We start from the raw sequence: 12,912 nt of genomic DNA on the forward strand, positions 1-12,912 counted from the left end.
AGTGCCTCCTCCACTCCCAGGAAGCACTGATCAGTTATGTCAAATTGTGCCCAGGTGCCTCTGCATCCTCTCTTGGCCATTGCTGAATCCAGACCCAGAAATAGGTACTGAGCTACAGGAGATTCATAGAATCATAGAATGGTTTGGTTGGAAGGAACCTTAAAGACCATCTCATCCCACCCTCTGCCTTGGTCAGGGACACCTTCCACTAGACCAGGTTGCTCCAAGTCCTATCCAACCTGGCCTTGAACACTTCCAGGAATCCAGGGGTGGCCACAGCCAGGGCCTCATCACCCTCACAGGGAAGGATTTCTTCCCAGTATTCCATCTAACCCTGCTCTCTGTCAGTGTGAAACCATTCCTCCTTGTCCAAAGTCCCTCTCCAGCCCCCTTGTGGAATCCCTTCAGGTGCTAAACGGCTGTGATAAGATCACCTTGGAGCTTCTCTTCCCAGGGTGTACAATCCCAATTCTTTCAGCCTTTCCTTATGGGAGAGGTGCTCCATCTCTCTAATCATCTTCATGGCCTCCTCTGGACTTGTTCCAGCAGGTCCACGTCCTTCTTATGTTTATGTCCCCAGAGCTGGATGCAGCACTGCAGGAGGGGTCTCACCTGAGCAGAGCAAAGGGGCAGAATCACCTCCCTCAACCTGCTGCTCGCACTGCTTTAGTTTGTCTGGATGCTGCTTTTAAGATTGCCCAAAAAAAAGACAGAAGACCATTCCTGCCCATCATAAATATTTCATTCTGATAATTTCTTTTACATTTATTGACTCAGTGGGGTATAGCATTTCCTTTGCTGCCATGGTGGCTCGGGAGGCTGCCCAGCTCCACGGCTCCTGGGCAGGTCTTCCCCACTGGCTGTGGGGTTGGTGGCAGCTCTTGGGCAGCAAGAATTGGGGCCAGCAGAGCCCTCCAAGAAGGACATCTGCTCCATGGCTGCAGGGAAACACACAAATCCTGCAGCCCCCGGTGCTGCAGGTGTTTGCCCCTGCTGGTCTAGGAGCACAGGAATAGTTGGTTTGTTCCACTGAGGTCAGCACATATGGGATAAACCATCCGTGTGCATGGCTGTTGTAGCAGCAGGCCTGGAGTTGGAGTTTCCTGACTTCTGAGAAGCAGCTGGGAGAAGAGCACATCATCTGCCCAAGGGCTGCAAGGTTGCCCCGTGCAAGGGTGGGCTGGTGCAAGGATGGGTTGGTACAAAGCGGATTTCGGAGCCCAGATGTGCTCCTGTGCTTGGGATGGGGTTTGGAGGTGGGTCTCCAGGTCCTGCTGTCCCCCATGTGTGCACTGGGCAGGGCATGGCCAGCAGTTACAGATCTGCTGGTTTGGGTGAGGTTTCTGTTGTGTGCCTGCCATGCGACCCTTATCAAAGCTTTTGGTTTTCTCAGAAGTAGTGAATTCTCCAAGCTCCCTTCCCTTGCAGTTGTTCAAGATCAGCATTTTTGAAATGTCATTTCTCAATGGCATGGGTTTTTTTCCATTGTCGACCAGGGCTTAACATGGTGACTGTGTTCATTAGTGATTTCAATGGTGGAAGAGGCCCTTGATCTATAGACCAGGATTTTATTATTTTGTCATATACATTTTTGGTAGCTTTATACTGCTGCTTCAGAACAAACAAATGGCACGGATCTCACTGTATCCTGTTGGGAATACATTTTATTCTTTAGCAAAATGTTGTTGTAATAAAATGGGTTTTGTTGGTTAAAGTGTTCTCTGCTTTATTTGTAAGCCACAAATGTGTCTTCTCATCTTGACTCTCACAAAAGAAGAAATTTTCCGATGTGCCTGAAGTTTGTTAGTTAATTCAATATAATGCCAATCAGATATTCTCTGAGAATTGCATAAATAATCTTTTGGGGCCCGTGTTTTGCATGTCTGTGTAATATCCAACACAGTTTTCACAACTGTGGTTCTTGAGGATGGAATTGGAGGAGAGAATGTTTGAAGAGGATTTGTAATATTCACTGCAATAAAGAAATTTAGGGATTACTCAAAGATCCTGTCAGTATTTGGGTCAGAAATATAGCCCAGAGGTATTAGTATGATAGGCAAGTAGAAGCATTAGACTGTATTAGTGATTTAGCTATCATAATAGCACAATAGTCCATCCTGTGATGGCTTGTGCACTAAACATTTATTGTGGATTAGCCAGGAAAAATGCTCAAGCTGTCTTGCAAACAGACCAGGGAAGGTGACTGTTTCTCCTTTTCCTGGGCTCTTCCTAGAAGGGGTGTGTTGGAGGTGAAGACATTTGTGATTGTAAAAATCATTTTGGCAAAATCATTTCCATCTGAATTTTTTAATTAAACAAGGAAAATGTTGCCTCTCTAACAGTGGTCAGCAAAATAAGGAACAGTTGACCTATTCTTCTTTGAAAAGGAATATTTGAGCATGAGCAGCATGTCATAATTCAGACTGCATGTTTTGGGGAGCCATCTTAATATCTCCTCTGAAAACAATGACTCTATATGGAAATTTTTATTACATTTCCAAATAACAATTTTCTCTGGTGTGATTCCATCTAAATCCTTTTGCCCACTCTTAAGTGTAAAAAAAGCTTAATCCATATGAATGTTGAAATACTGTTCAATATAAATTGAGTTTTGTCTGATGTTTCAGAGTGTTTTCCCATCTCATAAACATGTAGTTTTTCCAAAGGAAGCCAGAGATAATAGTCAAAAGTCTGCTATTCCTTTCTGCTTTGTAAGACCGGGCTTTAGATCCTTTGATCCTCCTCTCCTTTTCCATGACCTGTGCTAGGGTCTTAAAATTATACATTCCAGATTACACCTCCACAATTTTCTGTCCTGGGATGATGAAGGGATTTGCGTATTATGGTAATAATATAAAGAATCCTTTCAGAGCCTGGTTAGTGTGGCTAATTTGAAAATACAACAAAAAATGTAATTTCCAGCGCAAATTACAATATTCATAAAGTGCTAAACAGACACCTAACTAATTTCTAACTGCTCTTGCAGTCTTGAATATCTTGCATTGGCCTTTTTTTAGGCCTGTCTGCCGGCTCCCATTTAATTTGTCCTTAGCTGTGTGCAGTGGATTAGCATTTCATCAGGCTGGATTAAGATTGAGCTGACACTGAAGCTTTCTTTTTTATTTTTACATGCGCATGTGTGTGTGTGCATGAGTGGAAATGGGCACGTTCCGTTATCCCACCACCAGTTCCTGGTGGGAGCTGGTGTAGACTCCCTGAGCACGTTGGGAAGGAGACAACTGAAACACATGAAACACGTGTTAAAAAAAACAACAGTTAAAAAAAAAAAAAATTCATTCCCTGGGGAAAAATTGCGTTGAGGTTGCTGGCTGGGTCAGTGCGTGAGATTTCATCGGGCTAAAATGATGTCACATGGAGCGAGGGCTTTAGAGGTTTTATTTAGCTCCTAATCCCCACACACTGCTCGACCAGTTGTCCATGTGCACGCCGTCCCCAGCGGCAGAGGATAAAGCATCTGGGCTGAGCGCGGCCGCTCTCCTCCGTGGCTGCACCGCACGGGAAGGGGCCCAGCCGCATGCTCTGCCTCCTAAGGTTACCAGGGATTAATAATTCAGGCAACACTCTGAAAGGCAAAACCACCCGCCGGTGGTTTCTGAAGTCCCGGGAGGGCTCAGGCGGAGCACAGTCTGGTGTTGATGCGTGCCGGAGAAGCACTGGGAAGGAAGGCACCTCCTCTTCTCCGTGTCACCAGGAGCGAGCGGCCTCGTGACGATGCCCATCCCCAGCAAGCACCCCAACATCGGCCGCTCGCAGAGCTGGGATGCTGCTGGCTGGTATGAGGGGAACTGGGAGAGCGAGAACGCCTTTGAGTACCAAAGGCTGCCGGGCCGGAGGAGCTCCCTGACCTATGGCGGCGAGGGCGGATGGTACGAGCCACCCCGGGCCAACGAGATCATCTTGCAGGGCGGCGCGGAGCTGAAGCAGGAGGCGTACCCGTACCAGGATGCCGCCTTCGCCCCGGGGCCGCTGAGGAAAGGCTCCGTGCCTGACTTCACCTACTGCGACCGGCCGGCGCCCATGGCGGGCCGGGGCTCTCTGCCGCCCCAGGATTACTACAGCGACCCGTCACTGTCGGCGAGGTCACCCAAGGACCCCCGGTGCTACCGCGACCACGTGGCGGGCAGGCCWCTGGCGAGCTACGGGGCACCTGGCAGCAGGTTGTCCTGGGACCAGACCCTGGCACGCCCGCCAGCCCCACCAGACACCACCCGCCTCTACAGGGACCCCAAGCTGGCCCTGGATGGGCAGCGGATGCGCGGCAGGGACGTGTCCCCGGCATGGTACGGCACGGAGCCCCCCGGCCCGCGCTATGCGGCAGAGCCACCTGCCTTTCCCAGCAGGCCGGGCTACACCGATGGAACAGAGCGGCCCCCCGAGGCACCAGGGGCCAGGCAAGCTGCCCCCACCTGCCTGGTGGTGGATCCCACCAGCACCACTGGCAGCAACTATGGGCCAGGCAGAGAGAGCACCAGCACCAAGGGTCCCTACGATGGCTATGAGGCGGCAGTGGCGACGCCTTCCCACCCACCGGTGCCCCCCACCTTCCCTGGGCCGGAGGGCAAGAGGAGCTTTGACCCCGAGTTCGTGGCACTGCTGCGGGCGGAGGGCATCTCGGAGAGCACCTTCGCTGCCCTACTGCAGCAGGGCTTCGACTCCCCAAACCTGTTGGCCATGATGGAGGAGAACGACATCAAGTCGGTGGCGCCGAACTTGGGCCAGGCCCGAGTGCTGTCTCGCATCGCCCACAACTACAAGGCAGAGATGCAGCTGCAGAGGCAGGAGCGGAGGGCCGGGACGCTGCGCCCCAGGACCCGCTCCAACAGCTTCAGCCACCGCAGCGAGCTCCCAGGGGACTACGGGGCGCCCCTCATGGCGGGGCCCACCACGGACGGCCCCGCTGCCTCTCAGCACCCACCGCCCCTGCAGCCGCTCTCCCCGAGAGGGGTCGAGATGCACCGCCGGCCATCCAGCGCCCCGACCCAGCACCTGCTGGAGACCACCACCTACCCAGCCCCTGTGGGGGCTCCTCCGGGGCCACACTTCCTCCCTGGTTCGGGATACAACACGCCCCTGCCTTGCAGCACGCGTCCGGCCTCTGCCTACTCTGCTCCAGCCGGCATGGCCATGACCGCGGCCAACCCGCACCCCAGCCCCAAAACAGCGTATCCCACCACCTACACCGTGCCCATGGAGCTGATGAAGAGGGAGCGGACGGTGGCAGCGGCATCACCGGCACCCAGCCCTCACAGCAGCCCCCAGCTCCTCCGCCGGCCGGGAGCACCGGGGGATGGTGGCCTGGCACCCACCGGACCCACCTTCCCTGCCCAGGTCTCCCCGTACCCGAAGCTCAGCAGGCGCACGGGGCCCCCGGTCATCGTCTCCACCATGGCATCGCCTGAACCAAGTAATTACTGAAGGGTCTTAGTCCATGTAGTAGTTTACAACCACCTTGTTGTTGCTTAATTTATCCCTCAAAAAACCCACAGTCAGATATCTTGCGTTTCATGCCTAAATATTACACCCTTTCCTACTTAGAGAAGGAGGCAAAGGGGATTTCTGTGCAGGGCTGTGCTGGCCATGCGGAGCTAAAGATGCTGGTTCTCACTCTGTGGTTAAATTCCAAATATTTTATTTGTTTAGCCAACTTCAGTTAAACCTGAGCGGTATCTCAGATAATGCTTCCAGGGTTAATCTTGCCGTTCCCGTTGTTTGTAGAGAACAGGAGATTAGATAGTGCGCTGGCTGAGCAATTAGGACTACAGGGTTTGCTGCAGATTGACTTTTTGCCGCTGTTATCAGGCGCAAATGTGTTCCTCCGAGGAAATGGTTAGCATTGTTTTGACTAAATTCATCAGATAGCTAATGGTGTTATTTGAGAATCGACTTACCTTTGGCCATTACCTAAGGCTTTTCTTCTTATTATTAATTTGCTGTTTTATCAGGCATACAAAATAAACCCCTTGATTTCCTTCTCGAGATGCCTGTAAGTGAAGCGATAGAGCTGTTAAAGTAATAGGGCTGTGCTTAAAACTAAAAGCCTGTCGTTAAGCACTGGAACAATAAAAATGAATGGTGGCTCCCTTCCCCTCGTAGAAGTGTTCAGGCTCTTGGCTGCTCAGATGGAAAGCTGTATAATCGGAGCAGGCTCTGCTCCTCCGTTTTGGAGATGTACATTGATGATGACACTCAGAGCCTGACAGAAACTAACCTCCAAAACCACCCTGCTAAGTATAAGGAAATTCAGCAAATCCACTTATTTGTGGCTTGACTTGTTTGAAAAAAAGATGGAAAGAAACCCCTTGAAACGTTTTTCCTGGTAGTGACTCCGTGAGCAGGGAATTTTCTCCCTGTGCAGCACAGCTGAACCCCCATGCAAAGAAGCCCTGAACAATGTGCCCTACCAGCACACACACACACAAATCTTTAATAAGAGGATACCATTTATAGGCATCAAGACGGTGCCAAACCGGTGATGCCATTCCACAGGAATCTAAATAAAGAATGATTTTGTGAGTGGAAATGATAAAGTTGTCAAAATGCAGACACTTGGCGCACCCCTTTCCCTGCCGCACCATAATTACACAGCTAGGAAGTAGGTGCCGGTTCTTTCACGCTGGTGCATCCTTTATGTAGCGGGTGTAACGTATTGATTTCTAAAAAATGCTTCAATATTAGGCAACATGTTCTGTGTTGACATGGATCAGATGGGAAAGCAGTACATCCAGGCAGTATTTTTAAATAAATGCAGAAAAAAAGGCAAACTGGCATAATGTGGGGAACACAAATATGTTCATTTATTTGCGGTGCGTCTGATTGAGAGGTCGATACCGATGCAGTGAAAGCTCTGGGGTGAAGGACCTCCACAGCACAGGGCTTGGGAGCAACCTCCTCCACCACAAGGAACAGATCCCTCCTTCCCTGTGTCTTGTATATAGAATGCAAACCCTGTTCTCTAAAAATCTCAAATCGTCCCTTCCCTTTACCAGATTTACCGATGAGCAGCAGGACGAAGCCAGCAGCATTTCTGTGCTGTTGAGCTCCTTCTTGCTACACAACCCTCTCTTTTTTTTTGCCCACTACCAGCTCATTTGCATGAGGATGACATTTGTTGCTCCAGTAATTTCATCTGATAATGGCCAGCTTGCAAAGCGGATCTGAAAACATATTCCTTAATTATGTGTTGCCAAGCAACGAGAGGGTTTGGCCATAATCACAGAAAGATTATCTTCTCATTGAAGGCCCTGAAAGGTTTAGCTGGAGTAGGACCTGTAAAATTGTCTTCTTTTTTTATTTATTTCCCCTTTTTCTTTTCCAAATAGCCTGAGAGGTTTTCTTCCTGTTAAACTGTATTTTAAAAGTAGAAGCCAAGGTAAGACACGTGGAAGGGTACGGATTAAAAATGGAAGGTGTGGCAGTTTGTAGATGTTTGAACTGTGCTGAGGAGGAGTGTTCACATTTACCCACAAGGGGATAAGCTGAGGTTACAAATATGTTAAGATGTTTTAAAGCATTGAGTGGATGGCAGAAACTTGGCTAAATCCAGGAAAATCTTATTTGCCAGCAGAAAGAGACTGGATGTGTTTTTAGGAGTGACAAACCTTCTCCTAGCTGTAGCTTTGGCTGTGGATATTTGAGTCACAAGGTGAAAGCAAGTTCAGTATTAAACTCTGTCTCTAAATGGCTGCAAATATTTTCTGTCGGTGTAGGTTAATGTCTTCTTAGGCAGCAGAGGATTATAAAGTGCCCATTACAGTCCAGTCATGTTTTGAAGCTTGTTGTATGGATAAGGCCTTAATATAGATCATTTTCGGGGGTTTTTTAAGTCTTGTTGAAATGTGTGTTGTAATCTTTGTTCCTGTATGTCCAATTTGTCATTTTGTGCTGAGCTTTGACACTCTCTGTGCATTCTGCAGAGCTGCTGTTCACTTTGAAGTTTGGGCAGAGGGCTTGCAGGAGGGTGTCTTCTCCTGCCTGCTGTTTCTGATGGTAGAGGTAGGATCCTGGGCAGGAATACAGGAACACAATGGATGCTTATGGGCCTCTTGCTTTGGCATGGTCAGATAAGGGAAAATCAGAAACGAGATTTATTGCTGCAACTGCTTTGCATTTTGTAAAATAATTACAAGAAGGTAGATAAATTGTCCTTCCTGGGAATTGCAGAGTTGTATGAGCCGAAGGTGGTGAATGAGCACCCTAAACCCGTTGCTGTGGTGTTGGAGTGACGTCTCAGGAGATGATCCGGCTTCCCATCCCAGGAACTCCCCAGCCACAGCTCTGGCAAAGCCGCCGCTCTCTGCGTCATTGAGACCTTGTCCATGAAGCTGTCAGGAATGGCTTCCCCAGGGAGAAACATCCTGGGAACTGGCTGCTCCTGCATCACCAGTAGTGAACACACCAAGTCATCTCGGTGGCAAGCATGAAAAAACCCTGCGAGGTCTGAGTGACAAACACGTGTCAGCGGGTGGCTGCTGCCAGAGCTGTCTGTGACAGCCTCGTGCTGGGGTGGGAGGGAAGGCAGGGAAATAAATAGTCCAGGTCAGCAAAGCTGATGAGGGCAAACTGTGTCTCACGGTCACTGATCAGATTGCTGGAGCTCCGCCTCCAAAATGCTGTATCTTCAGTTTATTATGTTTGCTAGTATTTTTATTACATGACTTAATTTACATTTATTTAATCCAATGTTTTAGTTTTAAAGCAGTTGGCAGATAAGAAGTCTTGTGTTTTCCTTGTAGCTAGCCTGGACTTCTCCCAAACAGGGGCCAGTCCAGATTTCTGTGTCTGATGCTGGACTTAGGGAGTGGTGATTCATTGCAAATATGTGTCTTGGATGGTTTTTCAAGCTCTAGTTTATGCATGAAGATGTGAAAGCAGGCGATCACAGAAGGGGAAGATGCTTCCTGTGGGGATGAGGAGCAGGGCTGCCCCATAGAAGTTGTGTGGGTATCATCAGGAAAGAGGAGCAAAATTACTTGGCTGTAAAATTTGGTTGAAAGTCTAACCTTCTCCTGAGCTGGGAAAGCCGGGCCGAGGGCAACTGCCCTCCTTGGACAAGTGGTTCTCTCCAGCGTGAGGGGGATTCATCCTCTCTTTCATCAGCTTAGAGCCCAACTAGAAATGCCTTTCACTGTGATTAGCTCAGCTCTGCTTATACTCTTTAACACTTCATTGTGATGCCTTTTATTGGTGTTTTCCACCCTGTGACAGATAAAAGCAGCGTTAACCACACATCAGTCGCAGGCTGAAACTCTTCATGTGGGCAACCCCCAAAGAGGAAAGGGCGTAGTCAGGAGCAAGAGCCTTGAGGGTTGTTCAAGGGTGCTTAAAAGAGCCTATCAGGGATGGCTAAAAGGGCAACATTTGCCCATTCTTTTAACCTATTAATTCTTTTAAGCTAATTCATTTAAGCTAAATTGCCATAGCTTTCTCTGGGCAGAGTTTAGCAAGATATTTCACACACAATATAAATTCCCTGAGCATTTGTTGATGTTGGTTTATTCTTTGCACAGTACAGCGGATGTTCAGAAATCAACTTCAGGTTTTCTTCCCTGTGTTTTCTGATTACAGACTGCAGCATGTAATCACAATGTGTACATGTAAGGCAGCTCAATTAACAATACAGACTGAAACAGCACCAAAGGAAGCTCCGTGTACTGAATAAATCTGATTTAATTTGCACATTGACCTGACAGACCATAGCATGTCCTTGGAGCCGTTTCCAGCTAGTGTGTTACTCCAGGTAGAGTTAGTGAGCACTGTGTTCACTGACAAAACCATGGAGTAATCATTTTAACTGAGATCATAACTCCCACACAAAAATACAGATTGGGATAAAATTGAAGTCACCAGAACTGCCCACCTTGGTCGGGTGAATGGCTGAAGAACAGAATGTGTGAGAGATGTGCTACCTTGATATAACACTGACTGTCTCTGCCAATATGCACATAAAATTCACTGATTGCAGAGAATACGCTTTTAAAATACTTTTTTAAAGGTTGAAATACGCTTTTTATAATGGTTTTATCAAAAGCAATATAAAGTGTCAAACTCATTCCAGTTGCAATTCATTGACTTCAGTGCCGTGGCAATGAAAATGAATTTGGCCTGTCAGAGGAGAATGTGTTGTCAGATGCTCAAGTGTTGTCATCTTCAATTTACACTTTTCTTTCACCCTGTGTCTCTAGTTCTCTAGCATTGTTAGGACTTTCATATATCCAGATCATTCTCTGACTATATTTGCTGACATTTTTTTTTAGCTTTCTCATAAGTAGTTTCCATAGCTACAAACTTCGTGTTCACAGAGGGGGAAAAAAAATTTTAAAGGTTTCTGATCATTATTGTATTAAACATTTTTTATATTTCTTCTTCTTTTCATTCTCATAGCATCACACTGCAGCCCAGTTTAATGAAAATGCTGCACAACTGAATAGACTGTTATTTTAAAAGCAAAGTAGGTGCTGAGCTGAATCTTTGAAAAGCAGAAGACCAGCATCACTAAGCCCCTGATGTAGAATAAATGTTGCAGATGTAGAACTGATATTGGTAAGGTTTATAGATGGCAACTGGCAGTCGAGTTTTTGACTTCTGCACCTAAATAAAACCTGACATTAACAGTGTTCCGCTGGCTTTTGGTAAAGAAAGCTAATTTTTAATCTCTTTTTCTGCTGTTTGTAGTGTTTTGTTAAAGATGAAATGTTACTTCTAGGGGTGGGATTCATGGGTGTTGTTTTTTCAGTATTTAGTCTGACCTCTCCAACAGAGAGGTGCTGAGCAGGGCCGAGCTCAGCCTTAGGAGGGGTTTGAACAGAGGTGTTTGGCAGAGCGGGACCCTCTGTGCCAAAGCAGCTTTGTTTAGGGAAACAAGAGGTTTCAGAGTGCCCGTGCCTGGCCTGGCCAGTGTCCGGGGGCCTTGCCTTCTGCACTCCCAATCCAATTAGCCGCTTCAGAGCAGATGGAGAGGATTAGTGCCCGGCTCTCCTTCCCCCGCCCTCTCCCCTAGTGCAGAGCGTGTCGGGGCCAACAATCGGCTTAATCGAGTGTCCCATGGCCCAGCAGAACACGGCCCTGGCCCTGCCCAGGCAGGACCACCCTCTGCCCCTTGAGGGCGGAAAGCTTCCAGCTGCAGGGCTGGCACAGTTCATTCTCCAGCGTGATGGCTCCACGTCTTGGGTAGTTTGGAAGCCCTTGACCTACCCTGATTTGCCAGGCATAAATTCTGGTTTTTTTGTTTGCAGAGAGTGTCTGCACCATGACCACTAGATTCATGAGCAGCGTGTTCCACCTTTGAACAGCCAGTGCTGGTGCTGCCAGTAGTGGAGGCTTGTGTTCCCATCCCTCCTGTGGCATTCCCTCTGTCATTCTCTCCTGGGAGCACCCCAGGCCTTGGGGTGCACTTCAGCCAGCAAATGTTGGGTGGCCAAGGGCAATGACCTCTTGCCTTGTCTTATAAATGAAAGCAGAGGCAGGCAAGGAGGGGCTGAGAGAAGAGTGACAGTACAGTGCTGTTCCTGCAGCTCCCAAAAGCATTATACAGATCCTGGGAAGAGGGTGGTTTAGGCTCTGTAATCTGAGAGACAAGCAGGTTGTGATCATAAGAAGGAAACCAGCAGGGCTCACTGAACGGTTGGAGCTGGTGGAGGTCCTTGGTAAACGCTGGTATGAACAGCCAAAATGGCATTCTCATGTTTTATTTATTTATGCAAATATGTATACACATGAAAATGGGGAGAAAACTCTTAAAAATATAATCAGTGTCTCAGTCATTATCCATTTGGATCAGTGCTTCTTCAGCCTTCATTTTTTGCCAGAAGTGACTTGTTTTGGTTATCGAGCAATTTATTATTTCCTAGCTTGTCACACTGGCTTGGCAAGCAAATAAGCAGACGAGACTTTGCTTAGACAGCAAACACAGTGATAAGAAATAATTTAGGGTATGCTTTTTGTGAAAAGAGTCAGAAAAAGCGGATCAGAACTGAGGTCTCGTTGAAATATTTGGCATGCACTTTCCAGATGTTGCAGTGGCATCTCCAGGGGTGTTACCTCCGTGCCTGGGAGCACTGGGAATCAGAGGGTGGTGGGATGCAAGAACCTGGTGGTGCCCCCCTGCCTTCCTTGCTGGTCTTCTTAACCTTAACGCTTTTCCTGATGCTTGTTCTAACACTGCAAATCCCTGAGCAGTTTCAAGCTGCCTCCCACACACTCCCTTAGTGACCCTGTAGATTATCAGCCTTTTCTTAGGATGGCCCAGTCTCTTAATGGAGTCTCTCACTGTTACCCACTGAGTGGAAAAAAAAAAAAACCAGAAATGGAGATGTCACACACAGTCATTTGTTGTATTCTCTGCCTTCCTTTCAATGCTTTGTTAGAAAGGTTTAAATGAATGTTCAAAAAGTACAGTGGTTCATGCAAGTGCATGTATTTTGCTTTGTTGATGAAAGGAAACTTGATTAATGTTATGAAAGATAAAAGAGAGTATTCACTGTGGACAGCAGAGAGCTTGTCAGTATCTAGACTGTCCTGTTGGGACCCTGAAGTAATCAGGAATGCTGAAATGCAGCTTTAGTTATCCCACCTGGCCAGCAATTCCTATTGATCTTTCCTATTGAGCTTTTTCTGTCTTTGAATTCATGTTGAGTGGACCTGCATGAGAGTAGGAGTTATCTTAGCAGCTGAAACATTTGGCTTAAGAATCTTAAATTTCCGTTTCATTCTTGTCTGCAGCATTTGTGGTTCTGTTTCATCCACAGTCAGGGCTAAAAGGTCCAGAAACCAGAATTACTAATAACTGATGACACCAATGCAATGCTGAGCAACCTGTCATGCTCTGCATTGAAATTTTTCCCCTTAGGGTTCATATTTATTCAGCAGGGAAGGTTTTCTCTGGACTTCCCATTC

The 12,912-nt window shown here is 47.6% G+C and overlaps 1 protein-coding gene across 3 annotated transcripts in view; it reads left to right on the top strand.

Annotated features, from left to right (window-relative positions):
* Positions 1-12,912, top strand: part of CTBP2 (C-terminal binding protein 2) — a 70,124-nt gene that overhangs the window by 23,429 nt on the left and 33,783 nt on the right. Inside the window, exon 1 of one of the 3 annotated variants that reach the window (XM_018078445.2) lies at positions 3,733-5,425. The exons of the other annotated variants lie outside the window; for them this stretch is intronic. Within the exon in view, the coding sequence (XP_017933934.2) occupies positions 3,733-5,425 (1,693 nt within the window). Of the gene's footprint in view, positions 1-3,732; positions 5,426-12,912 lie in introns of those variants that run through there. 3 annotated transcript variants of the gene reach the window in all.

This window comes from Manacus vitellinus, unplaced genomic scaffold (genome assembly GCF_001715985.3).
Source record: "Manacus vitellinus isolate BGI_N305 unplaced genomic scaffold, ASM171598v3 scaffold_40_pilon, whole genome shotgun sequence".
Lineage (NCBI taxonomy): Eukaryota > Metazoa > Chordata > Aves > Passeriformes > Pipridae > Manacus > Manacus vitellinus.